The sequence below is a fragment of the Carassius auratus genome, chromosome 4 (assembly GCF_003368295.1).
Source record: "Carassius auratus strain Wakin chromosome 4, ASM336829v1, whole genome shotgun sequence".
Taxonomy (NCBI): Eukaryota; Metazoa; Chordata; class Actinopteri; order Cypriniformes; family Cyprinidae; genus Carassius; species Carassius auratus.
This window is the reverse complement of record NC_039246.1, coordinates 20,862,746-20,881,847: the sequence shown is the minus strand read 5'-3', so window position 1 is coordinate 20,881,847 and position 19,102 is coordinate 20,862,746. Positions and strand designations below refer to the sequence as shown.

Below are 19,102 nucleotides of genomic sequence, written 5' to 3'. Positions count from 1 at the left end.
GTGTGTGTGTGTGTGTGTGTGTGTGGAAGGGAAAAAAAATCAAATAAATGAAAAGCAGATAGTGTGCATTCATATATTCTCTATAGTGAAGGTCACAGGTTCATGCTATCATTGAGTGCACAGTTATTTTGGTGTGTGTCACTGGTTCTCCACAGGCTTTGACTCACCTTTCGGTCATGGGTGAGCGTGAGGCCAGACTTAATTGAATAGTAGCAGGAAGTGTGACTAATTACCCAAAGGAAGCAGACTGACTTACTGCAATGCTGCAATCGCTGCTCTTCCAAATGCAATACATCCTCACTGATATCCACTCATGGGATGTTAAGTCAGACGACCGATACAGGGACACAGGTTTTCAATCTTTAAATTGGTAGCATAATAATTATAGCATTCAATGATGCCTTAAAAAGCTGTCCAGGTAGGCAGCCCATAGGTTTTGGAACACAGCTAAAGCCTCTACCCTCATCCTCCCACACACCAGTCACTTGTTGCAGTCTAACTGGTGCTCGGTAAGGAGTTGATGGAAGCTAATTACACATTTGGTATTTACTTTTTCTGGGTAATTTAGTGAAGGTGGCTCTTACAGGTCTGCTTCTAATTATAGAGACACGCGGAGAGACAGGAATAGCTTTGTGTCACTAAGAGACCAAGCAGTTCCAGCTAGTAGCGCTAAGATGCTATTTCTCAGACCAGAGCTACGTATATTAAAATAAATAGAGTATTATTTCAGATTAAATAATGAGTTAAGGTTAGTTATTTAAAGGAGTTTTAAGTAACACTTTTCATGAAGTGTGTATAAATGCATTACTAATGTGCTATTCACTCTCTGTGCATTCATATGATACATTTATACTTGTAAAAGTCTAATCACAGTTGTTAGACATATCAACACTCAGTGATTAATTATTTGACTTTTCGTTATAGCACACAATCAGCATCACATTTGGAGTTTACCAAACTCGATGAATGTGGTAAGACGAGTATTATAACGTATTAACTGCAGCTACAATTATTCATAACAACCTAAACCTGATTATAATGTGTACTGTAATGCATTATGAATACCTTTAATGCATTATATATAGGCTACAGGCTTCATAGAAAGTGTTACTGAGTGTTGCCGCATCCCACTGCTACATTTCACCTTGAGACAACAGAATTATTTAAAGATTTAGATGGTTAAGCTCTATTTCTCCCCAGATCCCACTGGATATACTTTCATTTTCTAGCGTGGCGCTCATTATTCCTTTCCACCGAATGAAATGTGCTTACTAATAAGCTGACAAATATTCCTCTGGAAGCGCTGCCTGTTTTAGTAATGGCGTGTTTTGAAGAGGAGCAGGCCGAGGGAGATTCTTCTTTTCTGCAACAGTGTGACCGCGTCTTAGGTCAAGGTAAACGACATCTAGCTGTGTTTATTATGATTTCTGAGGTAACTGGTTGGATGACGGAGTGCTGTCACTCGAACCCCACCGAGGTTAAGGTCAGTGTTGTCGTGAAGACTTGTGACATAAATCTGGTCCTCGTTGCAATTCATTCTGGTCAAGATCCACCCACTCGGACAGGAAGACTATTTGATGGACATACAAAGCAACCAACTTTTTGTTCACCATAGTTTTGTCAAATTTTTGAGGTTGCGTAAAACCAACCAGTCATATTTGATCCAATTACATCGTGCCATTTCTGCCAGCCTTTTTCATCTGACGCTAGGAACAGTGTGTCCTTCACCGTTTGTACTCGAGAAATTCAAGGAGCCTTTATAAAATGCCTCAAGCTTAAAACGGCTTATGTACTTTCTTCCCTCACAGTTCGGTCTCTAGCTTTCATAATCTCTGTATCTCTCTGTCCCTGCTTCTTGCTTTCGCTCTCTCCACTTCTGCTGATTGACAACTGGAGGAGAATTTAAGACACTGGCTCCCCCGCCGTGAGGTCCTTCATATCTCTGTTTCAGCTCTCATCAAACGAAGAGTGCTTTGTTGGCATGTGTCTCAGTAACAGATTGAAAAACTTTCCCACTTTTCCGGTTTTCAGAAAAGTATTTGAAAAGTTGTAGAAGTGAGTGCTATATTTATTTATTCTTAAAGTTGAATCGGACTGGAAATTCGTTAATAGAATCCATTATTTTAAATAACTTTATTACTTTAAATAATTTAATAATATAATCTTATAAATTATAAACATTTTATACATTACTTAAAATATATTTTTTTTTTATTTTTTATTTATTTACTTATTTATTTATGTATTATTTTTTATGGAGAAATGTGGCCTAGAAATGTTTCTTGAAGGGTTTTTTGTGGGAAACAGATGCACCTTGGGTTTTATAGACAAGCTACAGCCCATTTACATATGAGGAAAGGTATTTTATTTTTTTCTTGGCAGAGATTCCAGCCATTAACAAGTGGCAAGGTTACAAATGTGTTTGCTTTTACAATGTGTTGCATTACTTTACACTTAAAGAGGGATTTTTTTTTTTTCCGTACAGTGCTCAAAGTAGAAGAGTTTGGCTGTTGCTTTGAGTGTTTGTAGACCTTTAATGAAGCGACCGTGGGGCTGACAGGTGCTATTATTGGGAAGATTAAATGAGACGAAGGGCTACTGGCTCCCTTGGACAAGATAATGATGTTTTTCCTGGAAAGAGGAAAACCAGGAACTGTTTAAAGTTGCACTGAGAAGAAAGGTTTGGCATGGTGATATATTCCAGATGTGTCTGTCCCGTTTGGTTCATTCAGTAGATATCCCAAGGTGTCAACCATGTGGCATAATACTATTTGAAGTATTTGTCTTTGCTAAGGTAGGCAGTATGCTGATAAACCATTTAAACTCAGACTTGAAACTTTCCTGTTACTGTTACAGCTCAAATGGAGAACTGTTGATCCCAAACAAGTGTTATATCCAAACTTATAATACTGGGAGAAAGACAAAGGGTCGTTTTACCATTATGTAACCTTGTTTCGCAATCACCATCATCCATTGATTTGTATGGTCTTCATCACTCTGGAGAATATTCTGAGAAGATACTTTAATTGGTTGGGTAATAGTTGGGTATTCTCAGTGTCTGTGTGCTTTAATATGGATGTTAGCTGCTCCTTGGGGACTCTCGAGGGAAACTAGACTAAATGAGTCTCTGTTTGCAACACTCATGAAGATTCTGATGTACAATCAACCTTCAAATAAACACAATGAACTCCATTGGCAGCTACTGACGCTGATTAATTCAGGTCACTTAATGAATCTAGCTGTCGGTTGTGTGGGTCTTCTGTCAAGAGCACGCAAATGGCAAGCCTGTTATCTTTCTACGGGCTGGTATTTATCTGATATACAATTAGGAGGGACGTTTTGCCAGTTTATTTCGAAATTCCATCAACGGGCCAATGAGAACGTGGTCTAACCGAGTAGGCATGGTTTGGCACCCTATTAATTTCTCCTCCGCCTGACGCATGGGGTCTCAACATCGAGTTCATTTCCAAATGTCAACTTTATGCCAAGTCAACACTGATAATGTCATGCCAGGTGAGAGGAAGAGACATTCGTCATGGTCTCACTGGCATCGAGTTTGTGTGGGTGTCCTGTCTGAGAGCATTTAGGAGGCACGTCTTTCAATGGGACGAGGGGCAGCCAAGGGCCAGCGCACACACAGGAAACTTGTACTGACAGCACAACTGCCTGCACTTCCTGTGAAAGCGCACAGTGGCGTCTCGTCCTTGCAGAAACGACAAACACTCTCGCCCTTCTCCGCTGAGGGTCTCGTCTTGGAGTGATGGTTAAAATACACATACACAACCATACACACGCAATAAAACCCCTAGACCCCATCCTCTCCCACTCTCCCCCGAGCCAAACGAGAGAATCACAGCCATATGTCAGCCGTCTGCGTCCCCACTCATGTGGCGGAACGCCGTGCCTCGGTATGAATGGAAAACTACCAGGAAATCAATGGAGAAACTGCGTTAAACTGCAGAATGACTGCTGGTGCGTTATGGGTAAACAGCGGTGAGCTGCGATCGCTGCCGCCTCAGCCCTGATTCAGCAGTCTTGTTTGTCTCTCAGTTACAGTGTCACAAGATGATTCGTTTTCCTTGAGCTGTCTCTCTGTCCCTGAATGCTGCAAACACATTCTGTATGCTCTACCCAACGCAGCACACCCTACTTTTATTTGATTATTTGTGCAAGCAATTAAAATGTTTCATCTTCCCTCTTCATGTCATTCCAAACTCTCTTCAGAATATCGTCTACAGAAGGAAAAGAAAAGTCATACTGGTTGGGGACAACATAAGGGGAAGTAAATGATGGCCAAATTTTAAAATTCTTTAATTCCTCCCTTTTTTAGCTCTTTCCTTTATAACAACACAATTATATCCCTTCGCCGCCCGCTGTCCTGTGATTTGTAATCTGAACTTCATCTAAAAGCATTCAAATAAACCCCAAATACGGTCTTTGGAGCGCAAGGCGATAAACTCACAGACCCTTCTGGCTGATGCATGACAGATTTTCACAGCAGCTGACTCCCCCTATTGCCTGACTGTTGTAAATGCAGGCTTCCAGTACCTGCGCAGTTATAGGCACTGCATAGAGAGCAGACTGTAGAGCGAGCCGAACACTGCCGTTTGTCAGCGGGGCACTGAGGACGGGGACAACCTGGGCTCAGATACTCTTAAGAGGTATACACACTTCACTTGAGCTTAAGTCTAGCAGGCTGAAACAGCAGGGACTGTTAACTGCTTGAGTCAGGGACAAAGCCAGGGAATCTGTGTGTTTGTTTGATGGATGTGTGTGTCTGGACGCATGTATGTGTGCGTTGGCAACCTGCTCTTGAGGGGAGGAGGCAGCGCTCATGAATGACGGCCGTATGAGTGTGTGTGTGTGTATGTGTGTCCGTTTAATGCTGTGTGAACGCTGAGGGTGGCATAGTTGGGTTTCACAGTGAAGTGATGCATAAGCCAAACAAGCGCTTGCTCATTAATAGAGACAAAACCACAGTGTCAGAGCTGTTGGGATGAATCGAAAATAATGGGTCGCAGGAAAAGAAACCGTGACGCATGATGAATAGCTGTGAGTGAAATCACGGGGCACTAGGGCATTAGATTAATGCTGTTTAGATGGGATTCAGCACACGTCTGGGGACTAGGGAGCATTGGGACTGACTTTGGGATGTGTTTGTTTTCATGTGAGCTTCTGCCGGTCTCACAGTGGGAAACACCAGCTAAGTTCATCCCCTAAAATAACGGGACGGGAAACTGGTTAACCTTGGCTCGGTGTACTTCCCTCCGTGAAACTATCAGATTGAAAGACTGCTTTACCGCCAGTTTCCTTCTGCCATAACAGTCGCTTATTTACAGCTGCAGACCGGCCCGTTTCACCCTCCCTCGTGCCTGAGTGTTAATGGCAGCATTGATTAAAGCATTTACAGTGTGCTGCTGGTTATCATTGTGCATTCGAGATGCCAGCTTGCTTGCAACAGAGCTTCTCTTCGGTATACTGTTGGCTGTCTAGGCTGATAAAATGTTAATGGTGGTTTTCAGATAAACCAATCTGTTTCTAAGAAAGTAAATGACTGTGGTAATGGTTCTCTCAGGGAGATTTCGCTCGTATTCCACTGCGAAGATACTTCTTTAGCCTTATTTTAATGAGAATCTCCTCTTCCTCTACCTGTCAGCTTTATGATTTTAATTTTTTTGCTTATCTTTTAAACCCCAAGTTAAAGCTGAATCATGTAATTTTTTCTGACATTAAATACCTTCTCTTATCCTAGCTTAATATCCAGAGACAACTTTTAGTAAACCAATTTCCCTGAAAAGTGAAAACGCTTTGGCTCTGTGGTGTTTTCAAAACACTGCACGGCAACATTAGCTCAACCAATTAAGAATTTTAATTTCAGTAATTTTTTTTCTAACTGACAAACGATGCTCGTTAACCGATTATTAACCATTAACCAACAAGATTATTTTAAATTAGAATTGAATTAAATTATAAAGGAAAGGATAAAGGATACAGGAAATGTACGTCATCCAAGCAGCCCAAAACATGATCAATCTTTATTTTAACTTTATTTTAAAACATTCAGTTACCAGTCATATCCTTATCTGTAAATGTCACAAATCCACACAAGCCTTTCCATTTTTTGCATAAAGGCCTACCCTGACAGTTTGCGTTGTTAAAGTTTTTACTGAAATATCGCTGGAGCGGCGGTCGCGCATTAAACAGTCAGAACACAGAGAGGCGAGGGAGACGATATTCAGCACAAAAACATTCACTGTGCTGAAATATCTGTTGACATTTATATTTAGGTATAATACTCAACATGCCATGCGAGTAATTTTTGAGAGTAGGAACTGTGAAGGGACAGCAGCATGTAATTGTCTGAATATTAATAATCAGACGCTTTTACAGGATAAAGAAATGACAGTAAGAGTAGACTAACTGTGATTAAAGTACACGCGATGCGTGTTCCTGCAGAACATTACTGCGATGTCTTTATTATCTTTAATGTTTTAATTTTTGATCTAGAGATTTTAACTATATTCACTATGTAGCCTACAGTGATTAACAAATGTATAAAAAATCTGAAAAAAATAAAAATATGGGTTTTAACCAATTTTTTAAGGGTTTCAGCAGCCCCTGCTGCTCTTGAGTAACAGTATTGGTATTTACCAAAATATTTTTTTAGCTTATTGTATTGGTTAGACATCCAATTTGTGAAAGCTTTTTATTTTATATTTAATTTTATTGTTATATATAATTATTATATATTATTATTGCTGTTTTCCTTGAAAGGCAGATATATTGCACTATATTGATTTATAGTGTTTTTTTTATTATTATTCATAAAGCACTGTATGTTTTGCTAGCATTCAGGTGGCACATTTGTTTTAAGAACATTGGGCAGAATGTGGAATAGTGTGTTTTTGTCAGTAAAATTAAAAGTAAAATCCGATTAATCGATTTATTGAAAACAATAATCGGGCAACTAATCGCTTATCAAAATAATCATTAGTTGCAGCCCTACCCTAGTTTATAAAGCTTAACTTTTATAGTCCTAAAGGTAGCGTATATAGTATTAAAGTTCACACTTTATTTTAAAGGGATCATATGATGCATTTTCTCTTTGGAGTGTTACAAGCTGTTCGTGAATAGAGAAGATCCCTGAAGTTGCAAAGACTTAATTCTCAAACCCAAAGAGATATTCTTTATAAAAGTTAAGACTCATCCACGCCCTCCTGAAACGCCTCTTTGAAAATATGCCCCACTTGTCTACGTCACGATGTGGGAAGATTTGCATAATGCCACCCAAATGCTCATGCACAGAAAGAAGGTGTAACTTTGACTCTAGCTGTAGTATTGTTGCTGCCGCCATGTTGTGGAGACGCTGTGTGTTTCATTGTGAACGCGAAAATACTTAGCTTGGCCTTCCAAAAGAGGACACAACTAGAAATCTCTGATTAGATTGTATTTTCAACAGCGCATTTTATGGAGGACTGTTTCCTGATCCTGGGAGACTACGTTAGACTATAGTGCCGTCTGTAAGTACATTTACAGATTTAAAAGATTTGCCACTGATGATTCAAACATGAGTTTTAACCCTTTGTAGAGTAGCGCTTGTTGTTTGTCATTTCTCTTATCACAAATGCAGACATGGTTTTATGTTAACTCAGCACCATATACAACGCAGTGTGTAAAAAGACAGTATATGTCATGATAATCTGTAGTTATGTCCCCACTGGATGCAACAAATGGCTCGTTTTGTAATGTGTTTTATTGTTTCTGTCTTGTTGCGCCTGTGTTCTGACTGGGACACAGCATCACAGTATGGGAAGGGGCGTAACATTTCCGTCACACTCTTGAGAGATTCGGCCAACCACAACAATCACAAATCTTCTACTAGCTTTCTTCAGGTCGTTTTCTCACTGTGTCCTGTATTTGTCCAGTTGATGTTATTTACCATTAATATGAAAATAGGAAACGCAGGGTTACAAATATACTTTGCGAAAAACCTGACTACTGTAAAGCATGAATAAGATAGCTGCTTCTGCGTTAACCATTTTAAATATGTGCACTAGTCTCTTGATTTTCTTCTTGTTCTTTGCTGTATTTCTCTCTCTCTCTCTCTCTCTCTCTCTCTCTCTCTCTCTCTGTCTATCTCTGTCATTTCGTTCTCTCGTCTTGCTTTCTCTTCCCATGTCTCACTTGCTTTCTTTGTGGATCTCTGGGCGCTTGGGGCAATAAGCGGAAGACAGAGTGATTTCTCTTTCCTTCCTTTCAAAGGTCCAGATGGACATTTTCTGCCCGTTGAGCGCATGAACTACTGTGGCACTGCAGCGCCCCTAATTCTCTCAGTCCTCCGTCAGGCAGGGAAAAGGGGAACAAGGTTGGGCTGCAGAGAATCACTGTCTTATACTCCACTTCTTTTTCTGACCTTTCAACCACTGCATAAGTTTACCTCACTAACTCAGAAATACAAATTCCTTCTACATCCTGGGCTGCAGGGTGAACCAAAGCATATATGCCATCCATAGCCAAACCAGAGCTGAATTCACCTGGTTTTCTAGATGTGAAAATGTGTAAATTCTTTGCTGTTTTCTCTGCCATGACTGGAGGTGTTGGCATGTGTGGTAGTGTGACAGTTTGTTTAATTTTGGAGGTGACAGTGGTTTGGAGTGGTGAGCAGAGGCCTTTATTGGCTTTCTTTTGTATTATGTTGAGTTTAAGTGGGAGGATGACTAAAGAGCTCTTCATCACCCTGCTCTTGTTAATGACTCCTCATCATATGCTGAAACCACAACAGACGAAACCTTTTAACTGTGGCATCTTTGAGCGGAATGCTTTCTTTTGTCTGGCGAAGACATAGATGTGTTTAATTGGTCACTGTGTTTGAGGTGGTGAGACAGAATGGCTGATATGCTGATATATATATATATGTATTATGAGGCATAATAATATGGTCTAAAATAAACATCCTTTGAAATTTTACTGAATATGTGGGTTTAAATTGAATTGACCACTTTAAATACATTTTAGTATGTCATTCATAACTTTATCATTATGCAGGGTGCAGATTATGGGAGTTTGGGGAGGTCTCTTCACCCTAATTATGGCAGAATCTGTCTAAAAGAAGCCAGAACAAAAGTTTTTACTATAGCAACAATAGGATGGTTGATCATTTTCTGTCAGGATCAAAATCGGCTGGTACTTTGACAAAACAGAAAAAGTAAAATGCATGCTGTCTGGATGAGCTGAAAAAGCTGAATCTCCCAGTAGTTTTTGTATAATTCACACAATGATTTGAAACAATACAGACAAAAGACCCATACAGACAATTCAGTTAGTGAGAGGATGTGATCTCACATGAGTGTCCCTTGCCACTGGGGTGCTTTCGCCTAAGTAGGAAATGGAAAACCGTTTCACAATGAAAGAGCAGAGCTCTAAGATTTGTGACATGAGTTTTTAAGGGGCCCTAGAACAGACCCCTGAGGAACACCTATCCAAGGAATCTTTTAGACATATTACTGAGTCACCAGGGGGGGTTGCATTTGTTCATACAAACCCAGTATATTAAGGAATAAATAAGGCCTTTCTTAATTTAGTGTTCCCTGCATGCTGTTTCAACATTGTTGCTGTTGCACTTCTGGTATTGCTCTGAAAGAGTTTTATAAAAACTTGCTGCGCAAGGACTTAATTTAAAGGACTTAATTTAAATGGTTTAAAAGCTTAATGTGCAATGACAACATCCTTTAGAGAGGAATTCGCCTTTGGAAAAGTTAATTTGTTGTAACTTGTTGTAAGTTATTAAATGGATCAGTGGCATCACAATGTCATGTAAGAAAATTATTAGAAAATCCAGGTAATCTGTTAAGGCATTTTGAGGGATAGTTTTGATCAAATTGTCCTTATGCTCAAGTCGGCTGCTATGTTTTTCTATTACTCTAATAGTTTTTGTTTTCCTAATGGTTCTGGTCAACATGACTCAATCTTCTGTCAATCAAACCACAGAAGCATTTTATCTGCCCAGGTCCTCTTTGACAAGTTTTCATTAATCTATATTGTCTGTTTAGATGTTGTTTTTTTTTCGTTGTTGTTCATCCATCTTCTGTTCCTCATCAGAATTTTTCCCTCATATTCCCTATAGATCTACACTGATTGGGCGAACCATTATTTGGCAAAGTCCGGCTGTCCGAGGCTTATTAAGGACCTGACTCAGGACATACCCGATGGAGTTCTGCTGGCAGAAATCATCCAGATAATAGGTAAGGATACAAGCGCACACACACACACACACACACACACACAGTGCAGGCTAATAAATCTTTACAGCTCATTTGAGTGATACAATTATTTGTGTAAAACCTAACTACTTACTCCGATTCAGCTTAAATTATTCTGTTCACTTTAAACTGGATTAGAAGCCGTAGAAAATCTGCAACATGAGAATTGAATGCTATTTCAGCACTATTAAAGCATGTGTCTCCCATGTGTTCACTTTAGAGAGCCCAGAGTGGTGTGCGTTGTGTGCATGTGTGTCAGTCTGTCTCTTTTCTTTTTCCTTTTTTCTTTTCCCCATCCCAATTTTTCCCTCCTCTGGGCTGTCCTGAAACTTTATTATGAACCGCTAGCATACAATGGCAGATTTTATGTCACAAACTCGCAACCAACAGCTGATGAATTAACAGCCGTTCATTTTCTCAGCGTTTTCTCCCACACTGCAAACATACACATGCTCATTCAATCACAAGCTCTCACAAACTGCAAAGGCAAACTTTCTTGCCTCATGACAGTAACCTGTGGATGGAAAGGCCAGAGGTTGTGGTTCTGCAGAGGTTTAACCCAGCAATATATCTGTTGCAGCTAATGAGAAAGTAGAAGATATCAACAGCTGCCCCAAGAGTCACTCTCAAATGGTAAGTGTCCTTTTTTTTCTTTAGTTATAATGTAATACATTAACAACATGATGCCTGTTCTCGCCATTATTGTTTCTTGTCTATATTTGATTGTTTTTCCCTGGCATATTAACTTTGTTTTTATTTGTTAACATTTAACAGCTATAGATCATTCTTATAGATAAAAATATTTTGGTCAAGAAGAGAAAATGCTGTAATTTTGACACAAAATTGTGTCTGCTTATAAATTAAAATTATTAAATGTAACTAAAAACTAATAGTGAAGGAAACAAGTGTCCAGATTTCATGCACAAAAAAATTCATTTATTCTTTGTTAATGTCACAACAGTATAATAGTGTTATTTTTATAGCATATTTACAATAAACAGCACGTTACTGTGTCATTTAGAAAAAAAACTGTAAAATTGCACCTGTCAGAAAATTAAGAAAACATATTATTATTTAGTTTCTTCTGGCCTGCCAAATCATGATGTTTTTGATGATTCTGCAAAATAAAGATCATCTGTGTAGATAAGATCTTATATGCTTATGTTTTGTTTCTACTGTAGCACATTACAGTGATTGAACTCTTGCTAAGCTGTATTAAAGTAAAGGCTTTAGTGGCCCCACAGGTCTTTTCTGCAATAGAATGGCCTGGCCGAGTCCTAGGCTGTAGCTCTCTGCATGTCAATGAATACAGCAGAGAATCTTGGGATAGTTGCTGTGGGCTTCTACTAATAACTCCCATGTAGCAATGCTTGTCAGTTTAGGAGAGCACAAAGACCCCAGTAAAAGCTTACAATCAAGGCTAACTGTGGTTTGTGTGTGAGAGTGTTTTGGGGAAGGCGTAGGAGGCTTCATTGTTCCATTCAGTGCCCATTGATCTTGCACCTGCTGCCAGCATGAGTGTGTACACGTATGTAGAGGTTTTACACTGAGGAAGCGCGTCTGTTTATGAGAAACAATTTACGGGAAGTTGAGGTTATGGAGGAATTTGACCTACACACACTGTATCACAGCCAAGCTTCACGACCAAAACATCAGCATGTCGTTGCAGATTAATGGAGGGACTTCTCTGTGATTGCTGAGGTATTTGCCAGTATTTGATGGATAGTAACAGGTATTGTGTAAAAACAGCAAGTTTTGTTGATGGATAGGATGCTGGTATACAGGGTTCTTAAATAGATTGTAGGAATAGTTCAGCCAATTTTTTTTTTCTTTATCCATGCAGTGAAAGTGAATATGCTGACACATTGGTCCCATTGGGTAACACTTTAGAATAGGGAACACTTATCCACTATTAACTACGACTTTTCCCTCCTAATTTGCTGCTTATTAATAGGTAGTAAGTTAAGTTTAGTTATGGGTAGGATTAGGGATGTAGAATCATGTGGTCATGTGGAATAAGGCATTAATGTGTGCTTAATTACTACTAATAAATTGCTAATATTCCAGTAATATTCATGCTAATAAGCAACTTGTTAAGAGACCCTAAAATAAAGTGTTACATAACATTGTTGGTGGAACGCATATATATACAAAATTGGTGGGACACATGTATACAAAGTGAGCCAGTTGACCTAATTGAATTGATCTGAATGGACAAAAACAGTTGAACATTTTCGTGACTCCTACAGAATTATATATATATATATATATATATATATATATATATATATATATATATATATATACACACATATTTTTTTTTTTTTTTTTTTTTTTTTTTTTTTTTTTTACCATAGTAGTTTGGAACTAGTCCTTTAACCAGCTCCACCTCCCATAACCAAGCTTAATCAGAAAAATCATCCTGTTTAACCAGCATTTTAATTAGAATTCATGCTTGGTTAAGCCGGTCTTTTCTGGAGGGTGTTATGTAGGATGGGGTCATTTATGTGTGTTAAATGAGAGGATAAGAAATATCCTGGCCACAGTCTGGTTAACATGTTCAGGAATAAGTCAGGAAGCTAATCTATTGTGCCCCTTTTCCTGTATTTGTTACTGTGTGGCAGTTAATATTAAACAGTAAATCATGTCAAGCCTCATTGCTCAGGGAGTATGCAATCTGCCATTGTGGAATGATCAATTATAACTATTCTTCAGAAAGGAAATTCCTAATCAATAAGGATTAGATAGCCGTCCATGCCTTTTTAGCTATGAACCAATTAAAAATTACAACTTAGTAAAATATGCTTGCTCACGTCCATTAAAAGCACCTGTTAAAAGTGACTCAGTTAAATGAGTGTACTGTTGGGTGCTTTCCCAGGCAGTGAAAATGGTTGCTAAATTACATGCGTAATAAACTCTCTCTCATTGATCTGATTGGTCTCTTGGGGGTTAATTAAATTGGCATGAAGAGAGGCAGATAAATCGCTGCCTACATGCTGTTCATTTACTGACCCTTATGGAAATGTTTGTCTTTTGAACCGCAGCTGCACCAGAAGCTAAAAAGGTGAGACCCACTTTTCCCAAAAGCAATGGCTAAGATCCCAAGGCTGGTATTCTGACTAGTCTGGAATTCTGAACATTTTGGTCCACCAAATGAGCCCTTGCTGCCATTCATGGACTAGTCAGTGAGAGATGGCTATTTCTGAAAGTTATGTATCAGAATGGGAGCTCCCCTTGACATGAGCATATCCCATAAGCCTGCCTTGATTAGCAGATCCAGGGATTGCGATGTCTCTGAGTAGGCATGGGTCGGTATGAGATTCTGACAGTATGATAACCTTAGAAAAAAATTATAATAATAATTTTACATCTCAACAATAATCAGAACATAAATTATTTTCTGTAGAAAAAATGCAGTTACTTCAGTGAGCTTTAACCTGCAGCTCAATAATCAAAGACATAATCGAAACAATTTCTGTAAAAAAAAAAAAAAAGAAAAGAAAAAGGTAACACTTAATAATAATGTTCTGTTATAAGTTATTTATAAATTATTAGTTAATTATCAACTGATCATTTGCAAAACATGACTAAACTTTCATGAATGATTACTAAGTAATGATTTACGATTTAACAGTTATGATTTATTAATTCAGTTATAAGTCACTTATATATTATTGGTTAATCATTTACAAAACATGACTATATGTTCATAAATGATTAATGAGTGGAATGCTAATGATTTACAAATGTGTTACAAAAAAGTTATCTTAAAAAAAGTTGAAATCATGAAATAAACCAAACTGATCATTAGTAGATGGTTTATAAGTTATTAGTTGATACATTATTTATCACTTATAAATCATTTAAGTATTTATGTCAAAATTGTTTTGTATAATTATCTCAATAGACAATTTTTATTCATAAACAAATGATGAACAAATCATTATTAAATGATCAGTATATGATTTATTGGCAAATATGTTAGCTGGTGTTCAAAAGCACAAACATGCAGGTATGCTAAAGCACTATTTTTAAGAAGAGTAACTCATTTGTTTTGAAGTGGATAAACATTTATAAATGCCTTAGTCAGGTGATTCCAGTAGCTTGTGTTAAATCCTTACACTCATCAGCACAGACTTGTGTTCTGTGTGGAGTGTGTGGATCTAGTGATGAAGTGAACCTCTCAACCACTTTAACCTTCCACTGATCAGGTGCACAGAGTTAAAGACTCCATGTTTGTCAGAGAAGACAGCTGTCTATACCCTCACCAGTCAGTACTTAGTAAACACTACAAAGTGTTCAACGCCTGTTATAGATTATGTGTAAACACATGGATAAATAATTTACAAAGCTTTCTGCATCCCCTAATCTAAAGTGTAAACTATTCATCACTTGTAAATGTGTTACATATCATTTGTAGATCTTTCTTACCTGTTACAAATTTTTTGTATACGTACACAAGTCATTTATAACACTCTGCATCCCCTAATCTACTCATCACTTGTATATTATAAGTGTTACCCATGCTCACTTTCTACACATTCATTTTTCGATCCAAGTTATGATGCAGGAATGTTCACATTTCCTGGATCAAGTTTGGAGGAAAGTGAAAGCGTGCGTGTTACACACACACACACAAGGTGTCTTTTTGTACAACACTCAAACAGTAGCAAAGACACCTGAGAGCCAGCAGTTTGTTTGTTTTTTAAACGTCGTGATTTTGAACAGATGTAAACAATGGCAGGAAGTGTAAAAGTATAGGCATGATACCAGCTAAATTTAATTATTGTACTAAATCGCAGAAACGTAGTACTGCATTCTGATATTCCCAACTCTGTGAAGTAACGTGAGGGAGGAAACTAGTTGTCATTAGCTGGTTAGTTAGCCATGTTATCTGCTTCAGTAGCCAGCCAAATAGTATTTATTTTAACAATGAAACAAACGGCGGGTGGGTCTCTATCTTGATCCAAGGTGAAAGAGGGAGAAAAGACGACACAGATATAATAGTCTATGTACGACCTGGAAGTATGTATTTAGTGTTCAGCGCTAAAATTTAATCTGTATTGAACATCATTGTGTATGGAACATGGTTAGTCTGCATTACACAGACAATTGGTCGATTTAATATGCAGTTTGTATTCTCATTTAGTATTAACATTAAGATGTCACTGAGGAGTCTCTTGGTTTCTTAGTGGTTGATTTGTGGCTGATGGCAGCTTCATCAAATCCCTGTTTGCACCTCTTTCCTCTCTCATCAAGCATTGTTAAGACAAATTCGGTCTGGCGGTGTTGTCTCATCCCTAAAACTGGAAACCGCAGGAACTGAGCATGCAGAGAGTGCCTTTAAACACAATCAGACACCCTCCAGCTCGGAAAAAGACCGAAAGAAATTCAAACCATTCGACTCCAAACAAAACGTCAGAATACTAATCTATGTCATTAAAACTTTCATTAATAAACCACATAGCACTTCAAAAGTCTACAGATGTGTAAGCAAATACCGTAATTGGACCGCCCTTCCCAGAATGCACCACATAAACCTCGGTATTGTAAACTCTAACTCTTGTAACGTCACGTCTTTTTATATACAGTACATATGAGTTGCTGCCAGTGTCTTCTGCAGGTTTGAGTTTGTGGCCATCAAGAGATGCTGACCGATTGGCTACCTCTCCAGGTCGTGTGGGAGGACTGGTGCAGTTACGTGTGTTAGGGCTTGTAAAGTGGCTGCATCATCTGGGCTCCATCTGTTAGCAGCGTACAGCCTGACAGCTGAGAGATACACTCCTTGCCTCGTCTACAGAGATCAGCATATCCCTCTGATGGCATACCGCATTCACCTTCATGTGATTTATACAGCATTCCACCCAACTGTTGGCTAGAGAGCACAGGATTCTCAGCTGGTTTACTGTATATATCAGCTGGCTGCTCCACATGATGTCACGATCAATGAAGCACTTAACTGATGGACTTTGGTTCTTTATTGAGCTTGTTTGGTTAGTTAACATGTTGGTTCAGGATGGCCATGATTAAGTTATTAGATTTGGTCAGTGATTAAGTTTTCGAGAATGAGCTTTGGAACTTTATTGAGTTAGTCTGGTTTGTTGTTAAGTTAGTTCATCAAAAGGATTGGCTTTTTGGTGTTGATTTAGTTAGTTTAAATGGGTCATTACTGAGTTGGTCTGGTTATTTAGCCTGTTCCTGAAGAGAATAAACTTTGGAACTTTATTGAGTTAGTCTGGTTTGTTGTTAAGTGAGTTCATCAAAAGGACTGGCTTTTTGGTGTTGATATAGTTAGTTTGCATAATGAGTTAAGCATGACGATGGGTCATAACTGAGTTGGTCTGGTTATTTAGCCTGTTCCTGAAGAGAATAAACTTTGGAACTTTATCGAATTCATTTAGTTAGTTAATGAGGTAGTTCATCGAAAGAAATGGCTTTTGGTGATTAATCAGTTACATTGGTTAGTGAGTAAGTTCTCCGTGAAACATGACTGATTTCGTATGGTTGTTTAGTGAGATCATTGAAAGGATGTATTTTTGGACTTGTTTGAGTTCGATTTTTAGTAAGTTATTAACAAGTGCTCTTTAAATAGAACACATTACATTTAATAATTAAGCACACACTTTTTTTTAACAGACTTTTATCCCTGTTTTCCCTCTTCTACTGTGACACTTTTTGGTCTTGCAGGTGGTGGTCAGCTTAAATATCAGTAACTTGGTTAATTTTTCTTTCATTCTTTCTCTGCATAGCTCTCTCAGAGGGGATGAGCAGTATGGTATTGACCAAGATATTTCTCACCTTGACATTGCGTGTGTTTAACACCCCATAGTGACACATGACGTTCACATTTGATCTGTGACGTGCAGCATTTGACATTAGCGGTGATCTTTCCACCTGGGCTTGTAGACATAAGAGAAATAGTTCTGATTGTTTCCTGTCAGATATATTTACTCTCACTGGACTGTGATTGTGCTTTGACCTCTGCTGTGGGAGGATCTGTTTTTGGATTGATGGGTCTTCCACCTCTTTACTTTTGTCTGGATTTCAGTCCTCTTAGAAATTAACTTTTGAGGTTGGCGGTGTCTTTTTCCTTCCTCAGACATGTTTGACACACTTTCAAAATCTAATTTCCATGCTCTGTTGTAATCATGTCTTCGAAGACATTTTTACAGTCGGACGAACGAAGGAATTGTTACTTCACTGTATCGTCGACAAACATATTTGACAGATATTTTAATAGAGCTCCAAATATCCAGTCTCCCAGAGTGAAAATCAGAACGTCAAAGCCTCTGATTACATCTCACTTGAATGCTTTTCTGTGGTTCATTCAAATTCTGCTCTGCAACAATAGGAAGCTTAATAATACAACACAGAGAAAACTAAAGAAGTGAGCCTGTTAAATCCCAGAGCAACTCTGACTCTTTTAAGAAATCTACAAAGATCAAACCGTAAAACAGACAGTGACAAGGAGAACCACAGCAAAAGCTTTTGGTTTCAGATGGTAATATGGAAGAGCTAGATGTGTGACGTGACTAAGAGAGCAAATCCGTCACCCAAAACATTACTCAAAGATCCGCAAGCCTCATTTATGAGATGGTGGCCTTGAAAGGAAAGAATACTCCAAAATGAAAATTGTCAACATTTACTGGTTCCAAACGTGTTTGACCTTTTTTCTTACGTTGGACACAAAAAGGAGAAAATTTGAGACTTTGCTGGTCACTCCAATATATGCATTTACAAAGAAAGTGAATTGAAGCTTTTGAGATAAAAGAAAAGCATACAAAAGTATTCTAAACGTGTGTTATATTGCAAGTCATTAATTACCATACATCTTGACATTTTCTCTAGTTGTGTGTCAACACAAAAGAATAAAAGAATCAGATTCTTTGAGTCAAATCTTTGTATTCAACATATACTTGGAATACACTGCACATATACCACTTTTATGATACTCTGTGGTGCTTTTGAGTCTTTTTTGAAGTTCCAAGTAAGAAAATAATATGGGTTTGGAACAGCATAAGTGCTTTCTTAAAAATTGCAGCCATTTTACCTTGTCCTAAATGGTGGATCTGCAATATGGAATCTTGGCATTGTCAGATGCTTTGAGAAAGCAGACACTTCAAAGCACATGTTGCAGGCAGACCATCCGTTGGTGCTCTACTGTACCTCCACCAGTCTTGTGCAGGGCAGTGCTGCAGCCTGATCCATTTAGTTGCTAATTAAACGGAGGAGGTAACAGGAATTCAATGGCTGTCGTCATTGGCTGGCATCATAATGGCTCAGCTACGGTTGTTTGTCTCGGTGCCCACTGGGCACATAGAATGGCTTGCTAAAGTTGGCACTGAGGTCGCTCTAACAAAGAGACCTGCCAAGCATTACTGTAATACTATTAGTGCAGAAATTATTTTATGTGGTTTTATTAGTTGCATCTGTGAATTAAAACCATTAAGAAAAGTTATAATTAATTTAGCACAGAAGTCCGGGATGAGCAAAGTGCGACATTTTTATTTTGACTTGTATTATAGTGTACTTTTAATTCTAATAATCCCTTTTAGCCATTCAGTAGCACACTTTATAATAGGTATCGGGCCCAATACTGCGCTCCTGTATTTGTATTGTAAAAATGCCCCGATACCAAAAGCCAATACTGCCCAGAAAAAGAGACACAGACAACAAATCAACAGAGAGTAGAATGGAGTTATTACAGACTAAGGATGTCTATAAAGTACATGTAAGTAATTAATATAATGCTAAACATTCAATATTAACCCCAGTATAGCGGACGTGCAAGGGCTGATAAGCAGAGCACGGTGAGTGGATTGAGCATGCGGCTACACAGATAC

The 19,102-nt window shown here is 38.3% G+C and overlaps 1 protein-coding gene across 13 annotated transcripts in view; it reads left to right on the top strand.

Annotated features, from left to right (window-relative positions):
• LOC113062168 (neuron navigator 3) overlaps positions 1-19,102 on the top strand; it is a 164,017-nt gene that overhangs the window by 56,715 nt on the left and 88,200 nt on the right. For 12 of the 13 annotated variants that reach the window (XM_026231901.1, XM_026231844.1, XM_026231820.1 and 9 more), the window contains exons 2-3: positions 10,124-10,241; positions 10,840-10,892. In XM_026231901.1, the coding sequence (XP_026087686.1) occupies positions 10,124-10,241; positions 10,840-10,892 (171 nt within the window). Of the gene's footprint in view, positions 1-4,551; positions 4,662-10,123; positions 10,242-10,839; positions 10,893-19,102 lie in introns of those variants that run through there. The other variant, XM_026231911.1, reaches the window with a different exon arrangement.